Source organism: Manis javanica, chromosome 13 (assembly GCF_040802235.1).
Source record: "Manis javanica isolate MJ-LG chromosome 13, MJ_LKY, whole genome shotgun sequence".
In the NCBI taxonomy this organism is placed as follows: Eukaryota; Metazoa; Chordata; class Mammalia; order Pholidota; family Manidae; genus Manis; species Manis javanica.
The window spans coordinates 18206736-18234398 of NC_133168.1; the positions used below are offsets into that span (position 1 = coordinate 18206736).

At 39.0% G+C, this 27663-nt stretch overlaps 1 protein-coding gene across 5 annotated transcripts in view; it reads right to left on the bottom strand.

Moving 5' to 3' along the window:
- ORC3 (origin recognition complex subunit 3) overlaps positions 1-27663 on the bottom strand; it is a 60722-nt gene that overhangs the window by 18084 nt on the left and 14975 nt on the right. For all 5 annotated transcript variants that reach the window (XM_073220996.1, XM_037013935.2, XM_073220997.1 and 2 more), the window contains 6 exons: positions 26781-26940; positions 25445-25558; positions 21798-21931; positions 21228-21291; positions 6762-6878; positions 5803-5882 (listed from right to left, as the gene is read on the bottom strand). In XM_073220996.1, coding sequence (XP_073077097.1) covers positions 5803-5882; positions 6762-6878; positions 21228-21291; positions 21798-21931; positions 25445-25558; positions 26781-26940 — 669 coding nt within the window. The remainder of the gene's footprint in view (positions 1-5802; positions 5883-6761; positions 6879-21227; positions 21292-21797; positions 21932-25444; positions 25559-26780; positions 26941-27663) is intronic.

The following is a 27663-nucleotide window of genomic DNA, read 5'->3' on the forward strand; positions in this document are numbered from 1 at the left end:
AAGAGGGGCATACTTCTCATTACCCCAGGCCAAGAAGCACTGCTTTGGGGATGCACTGCTGCTCACTCGAGAGTACAAGACCCTCAGGCCCAGCTGACCCACTATGTTCTGTAAACTGAGGACTCTAGGATTTCTATCAACCCCTTAAAGCCTTATTACTGAAGCAAGGTTTTTTGAACTTCAAAGGTTTGAAAATTCTTGGTCTGGTGTTTGCTTACTAGATGGCTATCAAGAAATTCTCTCCAATAGAAAAGTAAATTTTTTCTCTCAAGTTTTTTCACAGCTGACCAAGAAAAGCCAGGGTATTCACCTAGTTCACTGCTGGGTTAGCATAATTTTTACCACTTCCTATTCCCAAATGGCCACTTTAACTTATATATATCCTTACATAATGATACATGGTTGAGTGAAAAATTAACCAAATCTCTACTTTAGTTCTTAGCAAGGAACAGTTTTGAAGTCAGACCTGGATTAGAATCCTGGTTCCATTAACAGCTAAAACAACTCAGGCAAATCACTTAAGCCCTATCTTTGTTTCAGTTTGCCAGCTGTAAAGTTTGGTGAATAGCTACCATAAAGGTGTACCTGAGTGTTAGAACGGAAGATGAGCTGAAAGTGCCTAGCAGCGCACACTGCAAGCCTTCATGAACTGTGGTTACGGCTGTCACCATTACTATTATTGTTCATGTTTGTGGGGTAAGTTGTGGAATTCCCAGAATCTCCTGCCTGGCTTCAGTCATTTACATACCGATAGGTGTGCTGCAGAGCCTCTGGGGCAAGGGCTGGAGAAAGGACGACCATTCTCTCCTCCCATCAGTTCCTGGTGCATAATTAGTTTGACACCGGCCAGTCACCAAGGACCTACCAATGGAGTTCCTCCAGGAAGGGGCGAGCGGGAAGCAGAGAGGGCGCCGAGGGGGCAGAGCACAAGGGGCGGCTGGAGGAGACAGATGGGGCCGAGTCTGGCCAGTGGATTTGAGCAAGTTGTGAGGAATCAAAAACGGTTCCTCCCAACCTACCCTTTCCCTTGACTTATTTCAGTTTCACCAGTTTCATAAGGCATTCGCCCCAGGCTGGGAACACCCTTTCCCCTGGAGCTACACTTGGCACAGTTAGCAGGATCTGGTGAACCTGAAATCTTTTGGGTGAGATGTTTGGGTAGGCTGCCCCTATAGATGGTGGGGAGACACCCAGGAACCCCCCTGAGGGTGGTGGGGAGACACTCTGGAACCCCCCACAGATGGTAGGGCTACACCTGGATATGCCCCTGGGGATGGTGGCACTTCACCCAGGGATCCCCCTGTGGGTAGTGGGGATTCACCTGGGGATCCCTAGTGGGGATTTGGTTTGGGGTAAAGTGCCTCCTAGAAGAGTGGGCCCCTCCCCAGAACTGGGGGAGGGTGGGGACACCTGAGGCAGTGGGGTTGGCGCTCTGCAAAATAGGGGACTCCTTGGGGGAACTGAGTAGCCTTGGGGCAGCAGGGTATGAGGGGTGGCTGTTTCTCATGGTGCTGGAAAGGGTTACCAAGGAGAGAGACACACTTCAGTGCTAACTGGAAGAATAGGAAAATGAGTTGTGGAATTCTCTGAAAAGGGAACAAAAGCTATTGAAAACCAAAGTTGCACTGCTGAAGGATACTAGCAGTGAGGGAGGCGGCAGCAGAAAAATGCATGCTGCAAGAGACTGGGGGGAGGTGAAGGAAGGGGTGGTGCCTTCAGCCCAAGAGACGGTAGAGACGTCAGGGAGGAGGAGCCATGGAGGATGAGGGGGTGGGGCCAGGGCAGAGCTGTTGCTAAGGCCACTGCCCTAGGCACCAGCCCTTCCCACAGTGGAGGCCCACGGGCTGTAGTTAAGATAATAAAGACAGAAAAACCATGGGTTCCTTAGGGAGAGGAGCAAGCAACCCCGCTCCACTCCAACACCCAGGCTAAGCTGGTGGATTTGAGCACCAGTGTTGGCAGAAGCCCTCAGAACCTTTGCCTACATGGCTTTTACATCTTTGGGATTTAGGAGTAGAGGGCATTGTTCTGTCTGGGCCAGAAATGGGTAAACTGCCTTCTCTAACAACTCATTCTGCTCTCTGGCAGAGATTACAAAATGCCCATCAGACCCCAAGGAATCACGCATTTTTGGATTGGCTGACTGCAGCTCTCAAGGTAATTTGACCTAATTGGGGTGATTTACCACACTTCCCCACTAGCTGGCAAATGTATGTAGAGCTCCAGAAGGTTTTACAGGAGTTGGGCATGAAAAATATCACCTATAATATAGACACTCAGGGTCCTGATGGTTGTTCAACATAGGGATGAAAATGTGGTGCTGCATACAGCTCCCCCATCTCTCTTTGGGTTCCTAGTGACTATTCTTGCCTCCCATGTAGGGCAACCCATAAGTGAGGTTACTCATACGGTAGCAGATCTGGGGGAGGTTGAAGCAATAAGAGAATGGAAGGAAATATGGTCAACAACTGAAAGGAGGGTTTCAAAGGGCCCTGTGAAGGTCCTGAAGACCCAGATGTAGGTTGATTTAATAAAGGCGGGGGTATGAAAGAAAAACTTTACAGGCAACCCAATAGGGTCTTGTTAGAACTGTGGCACCAATTAAAGCTAGAGCAGCCATTCTAGCTGCTGAGGTACAGGACACGGAAGCCAGACGCAAGGCCCCATGTCAAGCCTGTGTGCCAGCAGTACTTGCTGGGGGAGGACATGCAGAACCCACCTGGACCCTTGGCAGAGGACAGTTGGGCCTTACGGTTTGACTGAGTGGAGTGTCAGGCACCCACCTTGGGGAGCTGGCTGGGGCCTCTTCTGACAGAGGCCCCATGATGAGTAAATGATCAGTCCCCAATCAATGTGTAGTATGTCCTTGCTTTGGTGGACACATGAACTGGATACTCCTTGATTTACTGTGACCCTGAATGGTGTCCTGAGGCCCATACTTTTACAATGGTTGCAGAGGTGAGCTGTCAAGAGTGGAATGAGCCTGAATCCCCTTCGGAATAGCTAAGTCTAATGTTGTGTATGATCTTATGCTCACCTGATTCTTTTACAGATAACTCTGGCATTATTGCAAGAAGAGTCCTGTAGGCTACTGGAGTGTTTATCCTATAGTTGGCACAAAGGCTGAAGTCCTTGTGCCCCTTGGTACACAAGGGCTCGGGTGGGCTTGGACAAAACATGTGCAGTTACCTCCACCATTGCAAAATGGACAAACTAGAGGTCCGTGTGACTGGGGTCTCTGGCAGCAACTTGCAGGTTGTTTGCCTTGGCATCCCCAGAGGATGATGGAGCAGACAACTTGGTCCAGGGCAAAACACAAGTGGGCTACAGACTGTAGGTGAGGCCTGCCTCTGACACTTGGAGAACTCAGTAGAGGCTGGCAGGAACACATTATGTGACTGAGCCCCACAGCAACCTGGAGACTACATGGCCTTGGACATCTTGACCCATGGGCTGGCAATGGCTGCCCCTACTGGCCCCTTGGGGACAAGGCCTGGAAGCTGGCCTCCTGTGTGTTCCTGGAGTAACTGCAGAGCACCCCCAAAGGTCACAGCAGTGCACCCAGATGGCTGGAAGGTAAAAGCAACTGCGGAGTTTTGTCTTATTATTGTGGCCAGTGCCTGTGTTTCCAGTAGCACTACACCTGCACCTGTCCTGCCACTGTCCACTCACAGGACCGTTCTCTGCATGCACCCTGCCTGATGAATCACCTATGCTGGTGACATTAAACATGTATTGCATCACCCTTAAGGTTGTTCTCTTCCACAGTCCTGTGGCTTGGGCCCACCTCCCGGCTATAGCTGCTGCTTGCTGAGTGTGCACGGAGCTCCTTACTAGTTCAGCGGCTGGGCTTCTGGGGAACAGGCCAGCTATGGGCTTAATCTGAGGAGGACTTTGAACCCAGCTGGATCCTCAGGCTTGAGGACTGTCATGACTTTTGCATAATTTCTGTTGTAACTGGATGTTATTAATCTGGTTTCAGTATTCCAGTTTTCTCTCACAGAAGTTGTTGCAGAAGATTGGGGCATGTGTAGAGTATAAGGTGAGAATTCTGGAAGGGTGGGTTGTGGGGTAAATGGCAGAATTTCCATAATCTCCCACCTGGTCTTAGTACATTTACATATCAATAGGTGTTTATTGCTGCAGCCTCTGGTGCAAGGGTGGAGAGAAGATGGCTGTTCTCTCTTATCTTGTGTTCCTGGTATGTGATTGGTCTGGCATCTGCTGGTCACCAAGGACCCGCCAATGGAGTTTCTCCCAGAGAAGGCAGGCAGGAAGCAGAGAGCGCACCATGGGGCAGACGGCCAGCCGCGGCTGGAGGAGATGGGTGGGGACGAGCCTGGCCAGCAAATCTCAGCTGTGAGGAATAAAAATTGGTTTCTCCCAATGGACCCTTTCCCTTGACTTACTGGGTTTCATTGATTTCATAGGGAATTTGCTTCCCGCTGGGAAAACCCTCCCCCCAAGAGCTACAGTATTTCTTTGTCCTAGTTTGGAATAGGCATTCTTGATCTTTGCCTTGTGCCCCAAGATTACCAGGGACAGCGAGATGCAGAAGGAAAAGAACAAGCCCTTCCCTGACAAAAGAATCGAGGAATTTGGGAATACCCAGCTGGAAAAGAAGACAAATCACTAATCACAAAGGTTAAAGAGGAAACCCAGAAAGAATCAATTGGGTGTTTGAGGTAAGTATGTTGACTTGAATAGAAAGCCAAAAAAGTCTCAGAAATACTCCAGTTGAAGCATATAAATATGTAGAAATCTCATTGGCATTTAAAAAAAATAAAATGAAAAATTTTTTAGAAGAATAAAAAAAATAGCTTTTCAGTGGCAATCTAGTTTCCACAGGGAATTGTTTTTCTAGATAGCATCAAATTGGTTTCCTATCTTAAACTGCACTACCTAGATCACTAACATTTGAATTAGTAAGCCTCTGGACTTAAAGTACTTTCAGTGTGAATTTTCCTCCTACTGTGCCTATCTGTTCTTTTCTTGTGGGCCCAGAGGAAATGAAGATGTAATAAACATACAGTTCTCAGACTTTATAGTATTTTTATGTAAGGATTCATATCCACTGAGGAAAATTTTAAGGCTGTGTGCAGAAACCTTACACTTATTTTCCCTTTTTCACTATCCAAGTAGTCATTATTTTTATGGAAGAATAAAAAATCATGATACATGTAGCCTAAAGCCAAGGAAAATAAATGATTCTTGTAACTTTAAAAGGTAAATTTGTCAGGGAAAGCAAGTGATCTTTGGTATCCAACAGTGACATTAAATACCTTATTATTGATATAAACTATGAATTACATAAATTATAAATTATCCACTATTAATGTGGACAGAGCCAGCTCAGAAGGGGTGAAACATCAAGGCCACTGCCTATTCATGGTTGCATCTCATCAAGGGTAGCAGTGACCTCCTTCCCAGGATGCACTTCACCCAATGCTGCTCTTCCTCCACCCCTCAGGTTGGGGCCATGGTGAACTCACTTTCTATGATGACTCTCCCTGCCATGTCAAACTGGCTGGATTAAAATGATCCATACCTAAGCTCTCCTCATGTAGTGTCAACATTTCACTAAATAAACATTCACTTAAAAGCCTCAAATTCAAAAATAAGGTAAAACCAGCAAAGAAATGGAGGGTTGCTACATTAAAAACAGCGAAAGCTATAAACATAAATTCAAGATATATCCAGGTTATTATGTACAGCATGGCTACTTATGAAACTCCTTAGAAGAATGAGTTCTGGAGGAAGGTATAGGCTTAGAGCAGACAAAAATGAAAAAAACCAAACTACCTCAACAGCTGCAAGGCCGAGGCATACTCTTCTGAATCCCATATGTTCTTTTCTAAACATGTGCAATACAGCTCTCTGATCTGTAAGCAAACAGCATACTAGTGAGGAACCAAAAGTGATGCACTAAGCAGGCACACCACTGGTTTGGAAAAATCATAAGTAGTTAAGACAAAAAAAATATTTATTATTAAAAACAACCATCTTCTTAAGATGACAAGAGACTTGGTCTGTATCATTTGGATCAAGTTTTATAGGAACACCATTTACATAAAAGCAAACGGAGACTATACTGGGATTGGCTGATACGACCGGTCACTTTGCAATAAGGAAATGATAAAAACAGTGTGAATATTAAAAAGAAGGCTTAATGGCAGAAATAATCTTATATGCAAGTCATTCTTACATATTTATATTTGTTCTGTAAACATTTATGGATGCAAAGATTTAGGAATACAGAATTCTTCCATTGACATCCACTCCAGAGATGGCTCATAGATGAGTGGTATGATACAAAGGCCTGTGGGGCGGGAGTTTGCAAGGAGTGGAAGTACTGCTTCCCTTTTAGTTCCTGGTGCAATGCAAGATTAGCCATTAAGCATTCTCAAACAGATTCTTTTTTCCATTTCACTAAGGTGGAGAATCAGCTTTCTCATAGAAAGTGACACTCTCAGTGAAAGTGACAAAGAAGTGTTGAAGGAAGAAAGCTAAATGCCTTTGTACAAACATACCAGAGGGGAAGCAATACCACTAGAATATATGTGGCAGTTTCCTCACTGTAGCCATCAGAACAAAAAATACTGTTTCAATCACCAGTAATGCGTAGAGCTGGAATGGATTTAAATTGTGCACTCATTGCAAGATTTGGATCCATTTCAAATTCTGATGCCTGAATGTTGCAGAAATCAAAGCAAGAAACTAATTCCTATTGCACAAATTTCAAATGAGGAAGTTCTGGTTACCTGTCGACCCAATGGGTACTTGGGAAGAGAAGAGGTGAACTGATGAAGACATCTCAAAACCACGAAGTAATTTGTATGGTAACCATGCAGGTTTTCTAGTAACACTTTTGTTTCCTCCTAATAATTAAAGAACACATTACAAACATGTAAGTCAGTAGTTAAAAGAAATATAATAATAAAATATATTTCATGTATATATATAATTTCCAGAAAACTGATGAGAAGATTCAGAATTACAAATTAAGTTCCTTAATTCTGAGAATTTATAATGCACACAAAATCCAGGATAAAGGCTAGGCACTTCTGATTTACTACCAAGTCTGGTGATATTTTACCCACATCAAAATTAATACTGTAATCAACTTCCTCCTATCACAAGCACTGCAACAATAACGACCCCAAAACCACAAGGGTGCAAAGGAGCACCTTGCTGGATGCCTGCTTGTGCCAGTCACCTGGCATGTGCCACCACGAGGCAGGCCTTTTGCCCTTTACCTCAACGGCATCAGAAGGGTGAGGAGATCACTGGAGAGCCCAGTAGCAACAGAAGTTCTGTGTATAATGTATGCTTTTCTTAAGGTACTGCTAGAGTTGTGTGTGAAAGGGAAGAAGGAAAGGCTAAAGGAAACACCACAGGTGATTCTGATAAATCCCTGCCTCTTGTTGAGAATTTCCAATACTGGTTTTATTCACTTTACCTATTAAGAAGTAAAAGGAATGAACAATCTGAAGCCCACAATCTTTATAATTTAGAATCCACCAAGTATGATATGGGAGACAGTGTCTTAAGAAACCTATGGGATAACTAATCTCAGAAATCAGTTCCAAAAGTGTTTGTTTTTTGCCCAGGGGAGGGGGTGTAGGAATATTGTTTTCTAGAGCTTTCTGTAATAGTTTAGAAATGATCTTAGAACACAGCCTATCAAGTGTTTTTCAGGCCTCAAATCCTTTTATAACTGCTTATTTCCATAACATTTTCCTAAGAGGATTATGATCTATGGCATGGTCTTCATTTTTTGCTCTTTAAGAAGTCAAATAAAGGACTTAAGTATTGGGCTTTTTTCCAGCAGTATCTTGCAGATACCCGTTATTTTTAGCAGTCAACCATGCAGAAAACAATACCTCAGACATCAATAAATTCTAACAGATCTAAGTTACTATACAGAAAACAATACCTCAGACATCAATAAATTCAAGCAGATCTAACATGCCATATGAAGCAACAAATCTGATGTATTTTCCTAACTCTCTTAGAAACCAATTCCTTGGTCACCAATCTGTATACCTGAAAGCATGGGTCAAGTGAAAGAAAAAGTATCAAAATGTTTTTCCTCCTACTATTTGAGTTAGCTGGTAATTTTAAAAATCTGGGTCTCCTATCATCACAAAGGGTACTTAACTACCACTGGGAGAGTACATTTTATTTTTACCGTAAGCTGTAATACAGAGAATGCATAAAGCCACTAATTGTGTGCCTTGATGCTGCTTAAACAGCTTTTAAATGGGGGAATGTTCTGTAGAAAAAGGAACCTATTACTGAATAACAGACCTCATGTTCCTTGCACTCTTGTTATTTTGCTTTGCAGGGTAACAGTATGTGCACACAACTAGGTGTTAACAGAACTGAATGACACCTTCCCTGCATCTACTTGGAAGAGAAAAGAAAAACAAACGTCATGGGCAATGTTGTACATTCAGTAAACTATGCCCTGGAGTACAGATATGAACATGTTTCTCTCCCAGATGGTTCTAGTCCCTTCACGCTTCTCCCTGGGTGATTATATGCCTGTGCTGAGTGGAATTCTAGCATTTAAAAATGCTTTGCTTTGTTCATATAACATGGCAGACTATTTCATCTGGTGCTCAACTGAGGAAATGGAGTTCTGGTTCCAACACTGGAAATAAAACTGCCTCTGCTGGACTTAATGAAAGAAGATATGATACACCTTTGTAAGGGATTTTCAAGAATAATTTTGACTATCCCAGATCTTTGCCTTATGTGCTGACTTCAGAACCTAATCTCCACTTAAGAAAGATTCTGTTATTTGTATCTGTGTTATCAGTTATATCAGAAAACACCACAAATGGTTAACTTTTTTCATGTAACTGTTCTCTTAAGTTCTTTGTCTTACGGAGATATGTACCTACAAATGCCTTTACCTATCTAGGGCAACAATCCCTAATGGACTTCACTAACACTTTTTTTATAAACTCAAACCTGTAGAAGGTTTTGATGTCCGAGAAAATTTCCCACTCATTACAGCAGCTTCACACTATGCACATGCAAACACAAAGCCACTGAAACAGCAGTCCTGTTTCCCAATCATTACATGTTTCCCCCAGCATCTTTCTGCACGCTAATCATAGGGGGCCACTGTTTTATTTCACAATTGTGAAATAGGATCATTAGGATGATTCTTTTCAACAGAGATGCACTTTGCCCAGGAATATCCATTATTTCCCAAAGAGATACATTTTTTTCTGTTTTTGAAACATTAAGACCTCTTGGTCTTTGCTGATCTTTGACAGTTACAGGCACATAGTATTGCTGGGCTCTAAGAAAAACAGCAAATACAGCTGGCCTCCTCCCTCTTTCTCAAACGTGACAGACATGCTCCAACCTCAGGCCCTCTCCACTTGCTGTGGCTCTGCTTGGTATTCTCTTCCTCCACATTCCTGCATGGCAAGTTCTGTCTCTTCCTTTAGGTCTCTACTCAAAAATGCACCTTCTCAGTGAGGCCCTTACTTAAAATTTCGACCCCATTTCCCACGCACACTGAGATTCATATTCCCTTCCTTGGCTTGTTTTTCCTTAGCAGTTATTACTAACACAAATTACATTTTACCTGGTTACCTTGTAGGCTCCATGAAGGCAGGGGTTTTAGTCTGTTTTGTTCACTCTTGTATTCTTAGCACCTAGATTAATACTTAGCACACAGTAGGAACTCAAAAAACATGTGTTGAATGACGAAGTACATTAAAGAATGGAGGCCAAGAATCTGTTGGTCTTCTAAATAAGAGCAACTGCTTGTTGTCTTGCTGGATGGGGGCCAGGTTTACTAGTTTTTCAAAAGAAGACAAAAGTCTGGATTTTTAACGTAAAATTTCTCAATTTGTTAATGTTGGCTTAGCTTGAAAAAAAAACATTTGTCATTTGTTCAAAAATCATTCATGTATTGTTTGCTTATATGACTAGGTCTCTGTCATTACTGAGGTAGTTATTTTTGTTAGACGAGAAGCCAATGGTTATGTAAAACTTAAATATATACATAGGAAAAGAAGACAGGGTCCGGCAGAACTGAGGCAGAGCAGGGACACAGAGCAGCATCATGTTTAATTTTTCCTGCCTATGATGAAAAATGCCAGAACAAAACAGTCTAGTAAGAACAGGAGGGACTCCATCTTAAGGCTAAGATTCCATTTTAAAAACTAGGGAGTTAGGAGGTAAGATTCCTCACATATTTTATAGTAATTAGCCAACAACCGACAACTGTATTAAGTCCTTAATGATACGTTCCAACTGCTTGAGGGTAACCACTCTCTTGGAGAAGAACAGGATCACTAAATTCCACGTGTTGTTTGTCTGACAGAATATCCAGGGGACTGATCAGGCTAATGTCTCTACCACTGGCATAGACATCAGAAGGCCACATACCAGCCTACGCTCCCTTGGCCCTTTACCTCATTCTTGAAATCCTTAAAAGTCCTGAATCCCAAGCCTTTAAGTGCACTTCTCCTTTGAGACTGCCCACTCCCCTTTCTTTAAATGGGTATTTTGCCTTAAATAAAGCTTTCTTCTGTTCAACTTAGTGTGTTTTGTCTCACGCTCTACCAAGCCTGTCTGGAGGTTAATAAGAGACTCCTTTTCCAGTGGTGTCTTTGTTACCTCACTACTTCACTCACTTTTCTGGACTTAAGCACAAGTCTTCTCTCTCTGTGTTCTACTTCAGTCAGGCAGGGAAGGGCTACTGAGATCTCTGATTGGGGCTTGCAAGTTCCCATCATCCCAGTGACCCAGACGGGACTGCAGCTGTTACGGCTGTGCTCTTTAGTAGTCTGCCCCCCAAATCTCTTTGCTTTGGGAAGCTCTCACTCCATCCAGTGCTCCACAGCTCCCCCAAATCCTGGGACAGAAGGGGCTTAGTTCCCATGCCATGCAGATTCTGGTGGACGGACACTAGATGCCAGGTGACCCTGGCTTCAGGAGTCGGCAAGGGATCTGCCTTATGCCAAGCAGGAGTTTACTGTACTTCCCTGTCCTCCCTCTGCTCTTCCCCGCTCTCTACTGCCCGCATGGCCGCTACCATTCACTACCGCTCCCAATTTAATGAATTCCTTCCTTACCTGCACTCGTCTGACCTGACCAACGAATTCTTTCTTGATCAGAGTCAAGAACTCTCCCTGGGGCTAAGGTCTCACCAAGTATGCAAGGAGATCTCTCTAGACTGGATTGCCCAATAACAGAACTACATTTGCTATGATGCTTAGTTTTTGCATTTATTTCTCTTCTAATTTCCATAGCATTAACACTGTGTCTAGAATTTTATGTGTGGGATAAGACTGACCTCAAGATTTAAAGAAAGTGTGTAAAAATGACTATAAATATTTGTAACTTGTTCATTTCCATCAATTCAGTGATCATTAAAAACTGGAAAAACTGACTTATACTTAGTTTCAGGATTAAGAGCTATCAGCATTTTCTCATTTATCATCTTGCTAGAACTAAGCATTTCTCCTATCAGAAATTCTGAGTGACAGTGTTCCCAAAGCAGATTTATCACTGTACAGCTACCTAACATGTACCACACCACAGCTTTCTCCCAGCTCTTGTGCATCATGAGCACCAGCCCTCTCATCTGTCTCAACCTGAGGCTTTCCGTATTCCTCCCCTAGCAGTTCAGATCAAAGGCACTGGATGAAGGGGTTAGATTTACTGCCAGTTCCTAACACGCTACGAGCCAATGCCCAGCTCTTCTGATCACTTATGGCAGTTTGTTTTGCAGTTTTCTTCTCTTTTCCTTTTATTATTTTTTCTAAGATTTTCCCCCTCCTCTTGCTCTTTAGGTCTGTCAAAAGAAACAGAAAGAAGAGGTGGGGGCAAAGGTGAACAGCAGGTCTCCATCAAACTCATGAACTAATTTTGTGCTTTCTGCTCATGAATCACCATGATAAGCATACTAACTGGTGAAAAGAAGTCCTTATTCTATGACCACAGATACTTCACTTCCTTTTCTCAGCTATAGTTCTTCATTTGTAAAATAAGCATGCTAAATCATGTTACCCTTCTCATAGTAATGTATTACAATTCTAAGCTCAAGACTTACTTCCCACTCTCAATGGATTTAAAATCTAGTTGGGTACAAAGGCACAGAGACATGAAACTTTAACAAGTCAGGATAATAAAACTTCTGCTGCCACCTGCAAGGGGTCAAATCTGTATGTTTTAAATAGCATGAAGTTTAATTCTTTAAGAACTGGAACCATGCCAAAGAGCTTTAAGGATGATTTGAATAAAAATATATACATTGATTTCCTTAGTCACTCATTAAATATACTGTAACTTCTTGAAAAGACAGGACCAACATGAACAGCAAATCATTTCTGGTAATACAGATGATGTGGCTGAAGAGAGCGCAGGACTGAAATGGTCTTATTCTTAGCTATGGTGTTGGGACTTGTTCTAAAAAAGTCTTTTGAAAATTGTGTATATGCATGTCTATGTAGATGACATTGATATACACAATACATAACTATATAATGACATAACTGTATCTACTTGGTGGGGAGAAAGGGATTGTTTCCCTTTCTTTAAGTGGAACAGCAGCATGTAGTACTGTGTAAAACCTGGCTACCTGACTGCAAAGGCTGAAGCTGCCTCAGACCAAGCAGTTTGTGAGCCTCCTATAATCATCTTCATATTTACTTTGCTACAGTATTTGAAAACCCCATTTCTGATTTCTCAAACACTAATAAAGAACCTTAGGCACCTTCTTGTCAGCTTATACTGTCTGCAATGAAGTATCGCATAAAGTGTGTGGACTTTGATGTCAGGCCTGGGGATTAATGCTGGATCTTCCATTTGCTAAATGTGACACTTTAGAAAGGGAAGCTACTTGAATCATTTTGTGACCCTTCTCATCTATACAAAGGGATAAAAACTACTGTCTATGCAGTAGTTATGACTCACAATGAGACAATACATAAAAATTATCCACTAATTGGGAAAAGCTGTTAATATTCTCCTATCCCCATAAAATATTTGCTGATAGAAGGGAAGAGCATTTTTCACTATCTAAAAAAATCGTTTCAATATTTCAAGCCCTAGTGTTTTTTATTATTAGATAATGATAATAATTGTGCAAATATGATATGAGACCACTACCTTTTTCAAAGCTCCCCTTCATACCTGACTTGAAATGAAACTTCAGGTATAAGTTATAAAAATTGTATCTTTGCAAATATAGTAAATTTGAAAGCTTTAAGGCACTTATGACAGCACAATTTCTCCTGAATTAGAGTTTCAAAAAGTTTTAAGTTAAAAATCAGAGAAAGCTTGATTACTAAAACACCACTATGGGGCAAAAAACAGGATAAAAATATATCCAATGACTGCTCCTGCTATTTCATCTAAAACCTATCATTATCTAACATGGTAATTTACCTATCTTCAATTAAACCTATGCACAAAAATAAAATTTTAATGAAGAATTGAAGTGATTTACCCAGTCAGAAAAAAATTACTACTAATCTATTTAATAAACAAGTAAGTAAAATCATACCACTCAACAGCCAAGAAACCTTTAAAGATTATTTGGTTAAACTTCTGTAACAGGCTGTGACAGCTACTGAGTCATCAGAAATTTGAATTAATGGAAGCTTGTGCAAGCTTATTTTGCTTAAACTAGAAGAACTTGATGTTAATCCTCGGTGTACCCTTTTTGGCTACTGTACCCAGCTGCACTGTATGACTGTTCAAGGGACAGACTACTCAATTAGAAAATGTACAGTATCTCTAATCTTTCATCAGCAGTATATAGCCTTCTAATGTACCAGCTTAGTGTGATTATCCTAGTGAATCTTATGCAAATGAACAAGGTTTAGTCAGCTGAATTTTTAAATTTAAAAGTATACTCTCAAAAAAACTCCCATTTGTAAGTATGTGAAATACAAAGTTGGCATATAGTTTTAAAGTCTGAAACTAAGGGTCCATAATCTTAAGGGAGCTGAAGGTTCTCTTTAACATCTTGAGTCCATTCAGTGGCTAACTGAGATCATTTTACATTGGAGTTCAATAATTAAGTTTTTCACTTAGTAAGGTAAGGGACATGGAAAAAAGATAGCAGAGTAGGAAGGCAAGACAGAAACCTGCTCCCCCCCCACACACACCAAGGAAGCAATCACAGTAAATACAACTAAACCTGAAAATGACCTGGAGATTGCAGAACAGACCATCTACACCTGGGGAAGAAGAGAAGCCCACACAGAGAAGGGTAACGTGGCAGAGCCACAACAGAGAGGGAATCCCCACCCATCCCAGCCCACAGGCGGAGGAAGAGAAACAAAGTGGGGAGGGGACAGAAACTCAGGAACTCTGCAACCTGGCTTTGGAGATATTTTGGGGAACACGAGTCCACGCTGCATTGGGCTCCAGTGATTAATGGAACTGGACATCAGGGACAGTTGGAGCACTCTGGGAGGCTAACTCCAGCCACTCTCAGAGGACAGGCATGCTCTGCTGGTCCTGCTGAGACCCAACACAGAGGCAGCACTATGAAAGAACTGCCAGCAGTGGGTGGAGTGCCAGAGGGGCCAGGGTTGGACAGAGCACTCTCTGCAGGAGAGAGGGCAGGTGTATGATACCCCCCCCACCAGCCCTCCATTGGCTCAACAGGTTTGGGCACTCTTGGGAGCCCCAGACACTCCATCCACTTTGCTGGTGACTCAGCCCCAAGGCATTTCCCTGCACACTGGGGGCACCAGCCCAATCAGCCAGGCAGCATCAGACTTTGCTGCCTGGTGGGTGAAAGAAGACTCTCCTAGCCTTCTCAGCCCAATTAGAGAGGCACCTGCAGGAGCCAGCTCCAAAAGCTCCTTCTTCCCTAGGGTGGCCAAGCCCAGTGCTGCAAACCTGACCCTGCTAGAAGGTACCCACTGCAACACTGGTGCACTGCAACTCTCCACTTTCAACCCTGTGTACCCCTGCTCCCCCAACGCACTATTCTCTGCCACTGTGTGCCCACACACCCTGCCACTGCAACTTGCCGAGCAACTGCCCCGGCCACCCTGTTAACACAGGAGCCCCACCATCACTGCAGGGCAGGCAAAGGGCAGCCTCACCCACAATGACCCCAGCAGAAGCCACTGCTTAATCACAAAGGGCTGGCTGAGGCAAACTGCCCACCTTGGACAAAGACAAACCACTGCCAGGAGACAGACGGAAAGACAGCCCTGCCCACTGCCCACCAACAGCAACTGGGGGTCCACCACAAAAGAGAACCAAGCACTAGAGAGGAAATAGTCTTGAGTTTCTGGGCAACAGAGGATGCCTTTTTCACAAAGCCAATGTTATCTAGACGAGGAAGCATAGCAGATCCATCTAATACAAAGGAAAAAAAACAGAAACTCTGACAAAATGAGGAGGCAGAGGACTATGTTCCAAACAAAACTATAGGATAAGACACCAGAAAGAGGGTGAAATGAAACAGAGATCACCAATCCTCTTGATAAAGATTTCAAAATAAAAGCATAAATATGCTAATGGATCTGCAGGAAAGTATTGAAGACCCCATGAGAACTTCAATAAACAGAAGAGCTGAAAATGAGCCACTCAGAGCTGAAGAATACAGTAACTGAAATGAAATATGCAATGGAGGGAATGAATATAGATTGCTGCAAGAGGAGACAATCAGTGAGATGGAAATAAAAAATAGGAACACAATGTTGCTGAGGAGCAGAGAGAAAAAAAGGATCTCTAGGAATGAAAGAATAGTAATAGAGCTGTGTGACAACTCCAAATGAAACAATATTTGCATAATAGGGGTACCAGAAGGAGAAGAGAAACAAAGGGATGGAAAGTCTCTCTGAGGAAATTATTGTTGAAAATTGTGAAGGAAATACACACTCAGGTCATAGAAGCACAGAGAGCCCCTAACAAAAGGAACCCCAGGAAGATAACATGAGACATATCATTTAAATGGCAAAGATTAAGGATAAGGAGAGCGTATTGAAAGCAGCCACAGAGAAAAAAGATTACTTGTAAGGGAAACCCCATCAGGCTATCAGCAGAGTTCCCAGCAGAAACTTTACATGCCAGAAGGGAGTGGCATGAAGTATTTAATGTACTGAAATAGAAGGACCTCCGACCAAGAATCCTCTAGCCAGCAAGATTATCGTTCAGATTTGAAGAAGAGATTAAACAATTCCCAGATAAACAAAGCAAGGAATTTATAACCACTAAACCAGCATTACATGATACTCTAAAGGGACTTCTATAGATGGAAATATTCCTAAGGCTAAATAGTTTTCACCAGTGAAAATAAACCCACAGTAAAAGTAGGAGATCAATTATTTACCAAGAAAGTATGAAATTAAAACAAAACATAACAAAACCAAATTAGTAAAACCAACTATACACAAACTCAGTCAAGGGATACACAACAAGAGCAGATTATGACATCTAATACATAAAGTGAGGAGGAGGAGGAAGAAGAAAAATAGTACTTTTAGACTGTGTTTGAAATAGAGCAATCAGCAACTTAATAGAGACTGTTATATAGTCAGGAAGCTATTCTTGAACATTTGGTAACCACAAACCTAAAGCCTATAAGAGATACACAAAAAATTGGAAAACAGAAATCTAGCCATAATGCTAAAGAGAACCATCAAATAACAAGAGAAGAGTATGACAGAGGAACAAAGGAACAGAGAGAAGCTATAAAAACAACCAGAAAACAATGACTAAAATGGCAATAAGTACATACCTTTCAGTAATTACCTTAAATGCAAATGGACTAAATACAACAATCAAAAGACACAGAGTGGCAGAATGGATAAAGAAACAAGACCTATCTATATGCTGCCTACAGGACTCATTTCAGACCCAAAGACATACACAAACTAAAAGTGAAGGGATGGAAGAAGGTAGTTCATGTAAATAAAAGGGAGAAAAAAGCAGGAGTAGCAGTATTTATATCATACAAAATAGACTTCAAAACAAGGAAAGTAACAAGAGGCAAAGAAGGATATAACGTAATGATAAAGGGGTCAGTCCACCAAGAGTATATAACCATTACAAATATCTATGCACCCAACATAGGAGCACCTAAATATGTAAAACAAATGCTAACAGAATTAAAGGGGGAAACAGACTTCAACTTATTCATATTAAGAGTCTTTAACACACCATTCACATCAACAGACAGATCAACCAGTCAGAAAATAAGGAAACAGAGGCACTCAACAACATATTAGATCAGAGGACTTAATAGATCTCTGTAAAACATTCTACCCAAAAGCAGCAGGATACACGTTTTTCTCAAGTCTACAGGAATGTTCTCTAGAATAGATCAACATACTAAGTCACAAAAAGAGCCTCAATCAATTCAAGAAGATTGAAATTGTATTAAGTAACTTCTCAAACCACAATGGTAAGAAATGAGAAATAAATTACATAAGAAAATAAAAAAGCCTACAAATACATGGAGGCTAAACAACATGCTTAGGTCTAGCATTTAATCAATTGACCAAATTAAAACAGAAATCAAGCAATACATGGAGACAAATGAAATGGTCTCCAGAGACAAATGAAAAGAAAAATTCAAATGCAAAATTTGTGGGATGCTGCATAGGCCTTTCTATGAGGGAAGTACATAGCAAAACAGGTCTATTTCAAGAAACAAGAACAATCCCAAATACACAGCCTACACTCACAATTAAAGAAACTAGAAAAAGAAGAACCAATGAAATCCAAAGTTAGTAGAAGGAGGGACATAATAAACATCAGAGCAGAAATAAATAATATAGAAAATAATAAAATAGAAAAAAAATCAGTGAAACCAGAGCTGGTTCTTTGAGGAAAAAATAAACAAATAGATAAATGCTTAGCCAGACGTTTCAAGCAAAAAAGAGAGGGTACACAAATACACAAGATCAGAAATGAAGAAGAGAGAGTCACAATGGAAACCACAGAAATAGAAAGAACTATTAGAGAATAGTATAAAAAAATTATATGCCAATAAACTGGACAATGTAGAAGAAACAAATTCCTAGAAAGATGCAACAACCTTCCAAGGCTGACTCAGGAAGAAACAAAATCTGAACAGACCAATCATCAGCAATGAAATTGGTCATCCAAAAACTTCCAAGAAACAAAATTCCATAACCAGATGGTTTCACAGCTGAATTTTACCAAACATTTAAAAAAGAGCTAATACCCGTACTTCTTAAAGTATTCCAGAAGTAGAAGAGGGAATACTTCCAAACTCATTCTGAGGCGAGCATCACTTTAATACCAAAATGAGACAAAGACAGTACAAAAAAGAAAATTGTAGACTAATATCCCTTATGAACACAGATGCAAAAATCCTCAACAAAATATTAGCAAACTGAATTAAAAAATACATCCAAAGGATCATCCATCACCACCAAGTGGAATTTATTCCAGGGATGCAAGGATGGTACAATATTTTTAAATCAATCAATATTATAAACTTATGATACACCTATGTACCTCTAAGTTTATCACTTAACTATTTACAATAGCCAAGATAGGCAAACAACCAAAGTGCCCACAATAGATGAATGGATAAAAAGATGTGGTACACAATGGAATATTATTCAGTAATTAAAAAAAAAAAAAAAGAAATCCTGACATTTGCAAAAGCATGAATGGACCTAGAGGGTATTATGCTAACTGAAATAAGCCAAATAGAGAAAGACAAATATCATAGGATTTCACTTATTTGTGGAATATAAAAATAAAGCAAAATAGAAGGAACAAAACAGCAGAGGACTCATAAACACTGAGAAGTCACTGATGGTTACACAGGGGAGGGGCTGGGGTGAGTGTGTGGGAAGAGGGAGGGGATAAAGGGAAACAAAAATTCTCAACCGTAATATAAATTGGTCATAGGGATAGCAGTAAAGCATGAAGAATATAGTCAATGATTCTGTAACACCATTCTATGTTGACAAATAGTAAACACACTAGAGGGGGAGAGGATTTAATAATATGTGTAACTATTAAACCACTGTGTGTTATACTTGAAATCAATATAAGATTGAATATCAATGATACTTCAATTAAAAAGAAACAAAGATAAGAAAGGAAGGTAAGGGTAACAATGTTTCCTTCAAGGCAGTCAGGCTATTTCAGTAGTTCTCAAAGAATGGTCTCCAGACCAGCAGCATTAGCATTACTTGCTATAGAAATGCACTCTTGGGCCCCTACTCAGAGCTAAAAAAAAAAAAAACTTGGGAAAACACCCAGAAATCTGCTTTAACAAGCCCTCCAAGTGATTCTAATACATGCTCAAGTTGAGAACCACTCCTTTATCAGTGTAAAGAGAAAAGTAGATTTTTAGGGCAGATACAGTATAGATGTAAAGAATATAGATTCTTTGGAGTGTGCTTTCAGGTCTATGTCTTAGAAAGCTGAGTCTAAAAATGCATATAAAATTATAAACTAATAGTAGACATGTTATATATAACTATACAATCTATAGGACTATGTAACATAGAGTATTATGTATTATATAGAGAGAATATATTATAATACATAAAATATACAAAACTATGCCTTCATATTGTTATCTTACTTTTTTATCACAGTGAAACATAAACAGTAATAATATTTATGATTTGCATTTATAAAAGTTTTGTTATATATGTTTTTAAACTCTTACTTGCTGAAAAGGGCGAGTGTCAGCTACTGCACAGCACATCAGCCTAGACATTCCCTTCCTTAAATGACATCATCACTTCAATAGTTAACAATGTTATTTAAAACTGTTCCTGGCTTTTGAAAATACATTCTCAGCAGAAAATTCTAGCAGGAAATGCATTTGGCAACTAGCTGACTCAGCAGAGAGCTAATCTGTTCAATCTTAAAAGAGTCAGTAAATATGCACACATCGTTTTCTACTGGTTCTTAAATTTCAACTCTACCAAAATAACCTGCTTTAGAATTTGAGGTTTCTATACTGCTCTGAAAAGGTTACAGAAATTATTTAAATGATTTAAAACCCAACCTAGAAGTGATTTTATCTTATGGCCCAGTGTGGGTTCTGCATTAGAAATGATGTTTAATAAAAGCCATTTGCCATTATAGTCGTATGTCAGTTATATGTCAATAAAAAAACTTTATTAATATTTTTTGAGAATTTAGAAAAAGGAGATATATCAGCATTTAAAACTACACAGAACACACATCCTCTAGGAACTAATATTCTTCATTCAGAATTTGAAAATAGTATGTATCAGCAAAACACACACAATACTAGGGCTTAACTTCCATTTCAAATTAATTTTATTAGTTTTCTAACATTTTCCTAAGTAGTCATGACAAATAAGAAAATAAACAGCGGAATATTAACCATTTCTAATTGTCCATCTGTAATAGACTTGTTAAATAAAATAAAGGTACATTTATTCAATAAAATACTTTAATACTGATAAGGAATGATTTCCAAGATTAAGTGTAAAACAAAAGAAGATAAATGAATCTTCCGTGAGATAGGGGAGGAAACCTCCAAAATATATATAGTTGTGTAGGTGGCGAATATCTCTAGAATGACACATAAGAAACTAGTAACACTGGCTTTATCCAGGGAGGGGAAATGTGTGTTTGGGAGCAGAGAGGTGGGAGAGAATCTTTTCACTGTATATTATCTTTGCCTTTTGAATTATGTACAGTGTCCAAGAACTATTTATTCAAGAAAGAAAGAAACAAGCCCTCCTTCTTTTTATACTTCCTAAGTTGTACAGCTAACTCATAACTTTCCAGGCTCATTGCTTCTTTCCTGGCATTATATTATCAATATATAATGGTATTTTTTTTCAAATCAAATCAATACCCACTTAACAGTAGGTTTCTAAGCTGCAGAGCCCCTAAGTCCTCTTATTTATGAAAGCTATTAAAAGAACATTAAAATGAGACTGCCTGCAGATTCCAAAACTGCAACGTGGAAAGAAAGTTGAGATCAAAAGTCTTCAATGTAGGCCACAGGAGAAGCCTCGTATTCTAGTTAATTTTTTTTTTCAATAAAAATAGTCTTATCTTTTAGAACTGAGGTTTTGTATCACCTTTGTCACATTCCTATATGATTATCAGGACCCACTACTTCATCATGCAAATGTATTAGAATGTACAAATGTTTTATAAAATTAATTCAGTAAATGTTATATGCATATTCTTTCCCACAAAGAAAAAAAGGAATAAACCAGAAATAAATACATCTACATTCCTACCTTCAAAAATCTTTCATTGGTCAATAGTGCAACTTGCTTTTCTGAAGCTTGGTCTTCCACGTACCTAAAATTTTTGCCATCCCATACACAAGGAGAGAAAATAAACATTCTAAATATTTGAATAGCACATGAAGAAAAAGAACTACATTCTTTAGAATTTGAGGTTTCTATACTGCTATATTCTTTCCTCTCTTCTCAAAAATAAATTCAAGATGACCATCATGGTTTAATGGTAGTTTTTAACTCTTTAAATTATCTGCACTTCATAGTCTAGGGGTCTAACATAAACAAAGGCCATAAACTCCAGAAATATGAAGTTATTTATTAAAAAAACTCTAGAAAAACCACCTGCAAATTATGTCCCCTTGTAAAAATATTTTCCTTCATGACAAATTTTCAAATCCAACAAAGAAATTAGGCAATTAAAAACAGAAGGGTTTTATTTTTGCTCTAAACAAAATGAAAAGGTTATTTTTCCTTTCCCCACTTAAAAAATAACTGGAAGTGAGATCCCTTATTCTGCCCCAAACTCTATTATAAGATGTATTAAATATGTCCTTTTCTTTTTACCTCCTAAATGATGGAAGACGCCGGATGTTTTCACATTGATTATCTGATAAAAAATTTATCCTTCTTTTGGCTTCTGGGAGACTACAGCACAGAACACTGAGGGGTTGGGAATGGAAATGCTCTAATAGAGAAAGCTGAAAGAAATGCAAAGATTTAAAATATGTATTTTGGCAGTAAGTCCTTTGCCCTATATCTGCTCAATTTTAAGGATTTTTTTTAACAGCAAAAGTATGGCACTGATATATTTGATAATGTCACAATAACACTGTGAACAACATATAACTGGCTCTACACCTGTAGTATTTTAAGGCTCCAATTTTGCAAACAAGGTCATAAAATTGTAATGTCTGAAGTATAAATTAAAAGAAACTAATATAAATGGATAGATTAATTATCTGCAGAAGCAACTCAGTCACAACAGCAGTAAATGTGGTGAGAATGGGACTGGGGCATGATCAAAGAATCTAACAGATGCCCAAATACTCATAAGAAAATACCTATCTAAAATCATTGTAGAAATTGGTCTGCTAAATAAGTAAAAATGCTACAATGGTAGAAACTTTGCCTAGGGATAAAAAAGAATAATGAAAAATGAGGGATGGCTAAAGAAAATGTATCTTTAAATTGGGTTTTATTTCATGGAGTAAAACACGGTATAGTATCTGGTAGATACAGTATTCTAGTAACTAGAATGCTGTGGTCCATAGTACAAGGGTAACTTTCCAGATTCTACCATAAATGGTAAGATGTATCTCACAAGACTATCCAAACATTAAAAACTCTGACTTTACACAACCTTCTCATGATTAGTTTGGTTTTTCCAGATACCTTGATATACCGAAGACAGTTCCCAAAATAGCAGATAAAACACTCTAGTCACTGAAAAAAAAGCATCCCCATCATAAATGAATAGATTAATATGCTAGTGTCTGTATCAGTCTTCAAGTATGTTGGCTTGATCCTTGCTAGGTAAACTGATAATGAATTCCTGAGCCTGCTGAGCTGAGGACCAGATACCCAAGCCTAGGGGAAATCCTCCCAAGTAGTTTTGGAGGAAGTACAAGGCTGTTAGGCAAAGGGCCAGTCTAACTTAGAAACACGCACAAAACAGAAACTGTCCACACCAGGTGCTAAATTATTTTTATACATGTTAACATAATTTTGTTTCTTACATTTTCCAGTACATTAATATCACAATACTAATTCCAATGTTAATACCACTTCTTAAAAGAGGAGAAAAATAAAAGCCAACACAATAAGGATCTTGCTGGGGAGTAGGAATGGAATGGGAGGAAGTCACGTGAGCCACGGTAGAGCTATAAATAGGATAAGAACCCAGCACCACTTAATTATTTTGTCAAGTGTATTCTCAATATGGGTCAGTTAACAAGTTGATGAACAAGTTCACCTAATAGGGAAGGGCTTAAACATACACAGAATGAGTATATGCCCTAATGCACCTCCTACAGAAATCAGGATTTAAGTGTATTTCCCACTGATGATTAGGGAAACTGGACAAACGGAGTCCAATGGCTCTGCCATGTACTCGCTAGGGCCTTGTGACCTTGGCCAAAGTCTTAACCTAAGCTTCTGCTTCTTCATGTGCAAAATGAAAATAGTACATATTAATCCAACAATGAAAAAACTTAGTAAAGGGCCTAGCACAAAGGGGGTGCTCAGTAAATTATCAGAGACATTTAAAATCATGTAATCTGATCCTCTTATTTTACAAATGAGAAAATTGAAACCAACAGAGATTAAGTACTTTGAATTTGGTTCATGTCTTATTCTTCACTTTCTCAATGGTGTATCTGAGACTACAGCACTGAGGCTACAGTTGATAACATTCCTAAAACTCTTGCTTCCCTTGGCTTCCAGGATACTCCACTTCCTATGGGCTCTCTTACTGTTTTTAGTCTCCTCTGCTCACTCTGGTACGTCAGCTTGCCTTAGATTCTACCCTTAATCCTCTGCTCACTCCTTTGGGTGAAGCGTCAACCATATTACATGACTTCAACCGCCTCCTGTTAATGCTAAATCCTAAATATTCCTAGTCCAGATCTTTCTCCTGAGTGCCAAATCTTTACATCCAAATACCCTAAAAGTAACCATGTATGGAAAGAAACTCATCTACTTCTAATCAACAGGCTCTTCATTTTATAACATGCACACTTAATAAATGGCACCAACTACCAACCTATCGCCAAGCAGGAACCTGTGTGTCTGTCACCAGTGCTCCTCTCTTACATATCCTCTCATCCACTTATTCACCAGGTTCTGTGGATTCTATCTCATCGTTTTTATTTGTTTCCTCCTTCCTAGTCCCACTATCACCACCTTAGTGTAGCACTTGACATATATTGTCTAGATTACGCAACAGTCCTCTTTCCCTCTACGGTTGCCTTTGTCTGGGGAGACTTTCCCACTCTGACCTGGCTAGCTCCTTTTTCTTAGGATATACTTCTACTCGCCTATGGAATCCCTAGGTGCATTTCTTTCATAGCATCAACTACTCAGAACTGTAACTGCAGGCTTACTCTTCTGCTTCCTTCACTAAGCAATGAGCAATGTGAAGGCAAACATTTCCTTGTCCTCTGTATCTCCAGGGCTGGGCACAGTACTTGGTTTACAGTAGGCTCTTAATAAATACTTATGAGTAAATAAATAAATGACTGAAATGAAATGCATGAGAAATTACAAAATTATATCTCAATATCATTTAATTTCACATATTGCTAAGGTAAATTAATATTTCTTAAAATACTCTTTTAAAAAAATCTAAGTTGAAAGAGCAAACAAACCACATATTAGCCATAAGAGACCCCCACAGTGTTTCATATGGAGGAAAAATACATGAGAAGTAATTTACAATCTTCAAGGTATATCATATCATGTACTGAAGGTTTTAATGAACTTGACAACTGGCATGTGTTCATGACTACACTTTGCTAAGGTATTTCAGGTAGTTGCCAAGAGAAGAAAATAGTATTAACATTTAAACAACTGGAGAATGGGGTACTTCTTTTAGATTAGAACAGATGTTATAAGCTAAGCTCATGAATTTTTGCAGGACAATTCAAGAACTGAAAATGCATTCCCAATGTGGAAGAATAAATATAAATGAACACATACACACCTAAGTGCAGAGGACAGCCAACTACAACCCACAGCCTCTTTTTATACAGCCTAGGAACTAAGAACGTTTTTTACATGTTTAAAAAGTTATTTACAAAGAAGAAGCAAATTCAACAAAAACCATACGCAGCATGCAAACCCAAAAATATTTAATATCTGGTCCTTTACAGTCAAGTTTGCTGACCCCTTATATATAGCACTTCCTAGGCAGAAACCATAAGCTTTCATCATATTCTCAAACAAAAAAGGTCCCTTCCTCCCCGCTCTCAAAATGGTTAAAAATCACCAGAATGGAGGGAGGTCTTTTTCCATTTTTGATATCCTATTTAATGTATTCTTTACATTTTGCTGCAAGGTAAACAAAGGATGGTAAAACCTAGAATAATATAACTTGAATTTACTTTTTTTATACTTTGCCATTTAAAGTGTCTTAATTATCACACTAAACAGTTTGAAATAACAAGCAAATTATTTAGAATCAGCTGTGAATTTTCAAACCTGTGTCTTCTTACCTTTAGTCCTTTTATAAAGTTCTGAATTGAGAAATCATGATACAAAAAGATACTGGTCAGAATCTGTAATACTTTATCACTTAGTTTAAAGGGAAATTGAGTTGTAAGAAGTAGCTGAAAGAGAGAAAAGGTGGGCAGGACACACTCCTTGTTAGTCTTTACTCGTTTTAAATATCAAATGTAAATAATGAGGCAAAGAATGATGCTAGGACACTTTGACACATTCTGAAAGCTGTAATAGCACTAGGCTTTTTGAGTTAAATATCAACCAAAATTTTAAATTAATTTATACAACAGTGACAATAACAAAAAGAAGCTATTCATACTGTATCTTCAGAACCAAAGATGTCCATCATCCCCCATGCAATTCCTAATTTTAAAAAATACTGTCTATTAACTATACTATCCCTTTTCTCCACCAAAAGCCACTGAAGAGGCTGCAGGCTTTGGCAATTCTCGTTATCAGATGAGATTTCTTTTGCATCCCAACTGACACACATTATTAATAAATAGTAACATTAAGAACAACTGAATGAGAAACACACAATTAACAAATGTCTATTTAAAAAATATAAAATAGCTGAATTTGTATTACTTAGCTATTTCAGTGGTCAATAGTGAAGATTTTACATCTGAAAATGAAATCATTCTAGGTGTTTTAAACAGAAAGTCAACTGAATTTGGCCACAACTAAGCAATTTTAAACAGTGTAACTGGAAAAAATTTCCCTAGCATGTTAGTAAACCAATAGACACCACCTTAAAGGTGAAAAAATGTAAAAGAGGCTAGTAAGCAAATGTAATGTTGTCTATTAGTTTACTTTACACCAGCAGCGTAACGCACACTGAGTTGAGCTGAGCCTAGCAAACAATTTGTGGAAGGTCAATGCTAAATATTCATATATCTATTTAGGGAGAAACATTTCTAGGTAGAAACTAAGGTCGGAGAAAATGTTGGCATTTATTTGTCAAGAGCAGTAAGTCATTTTATGTAAAATGTAAGAATTAAAACATTGTTATTATTATTATTATTAGGAAGTCAATGGATTTAAAGTATGCAAAAATTTATTTTAAAAACTTTGTTAACAGTCTTCCAGAGTGATGACTGCTTGACTGATAGGTAGATATAAACAGACAGACATAATTATACTTTTCATAATGCTTGCATCTTATCTGAAGAGATAATATTATACCACCATAAACATAATTAAATAAAAATATTAAAATATGTGAAGGAATATCATACTCTGAGAAATGCAGAAATTTATCACTAACATTTGTATTTATAATCTATTCCTGGTTTTCACCCCACTTTACTGTAAATTTTTTTCTTTTACCTTATCAAGTATTGTGGTCAGGTGCTCCTTACAAGACAAAGATTGGAATAGTTCTATACACAATAGAGATGATACTGCATGAGGAAGCAACCGACGGATGATAATAGGAGATGTGGCAATTCCAAAAATGAGTATTAGTGGAAATTCATGTAGATGTTGACTAGTTTTCAAAGGAAGATACAAAGGTAGAATGGCTTTAGCAAATATATTTCAATACATATTTCAAAAACTTTTATTTTAATGCCTACTTTTTATAAGACACTGCTGAGGAACATCATTCTAAATGCTAAAATTTTCAGTCATTCATTTTCCTCCATTAAAGTCCATACTAGCTCTCAAATCAATCCACTAATGGATCCTTTCATTTTATAAATAAGACACAGAGACTCTTAAGAGATCAAGTGCCTTCCTCTAAGGTTATACAATCTCAAATGTCAGAAACCATTCAATTCAAGTTCTCATCAAAGTTTGAACCCTATTTATACTCTTCCTCAGTTAGACATCTACCTTATGCTTTAAGAGTTCAGTGACATGAAGCTCACTAATTTTCAAGGTAACTTATTCTATTTATGGACATTTCTAATAGACACTATATCACCCAGCCATACCAGCTAATAATTAGAAAAACTTTTTTGACACATATATAAGACATATTTCTAATGGGCAGCATGATAAAAGGTTACATACTTTCCTCACATTCTTAACTCAAACTTACTGAACATGATGCAATCTTGGCATTACCAGTGTGAACACACACAGCTTCCACAGAGTAAACCAGCACTATCTTTCAGAGCGATTGCAGGTCAGGGCCCTTTGTGTCATGGCTGATGATTTTGCCTGCCGCCTCCTGTTAGCTATCGCTTTTCAGCATTCTAGCTCTATG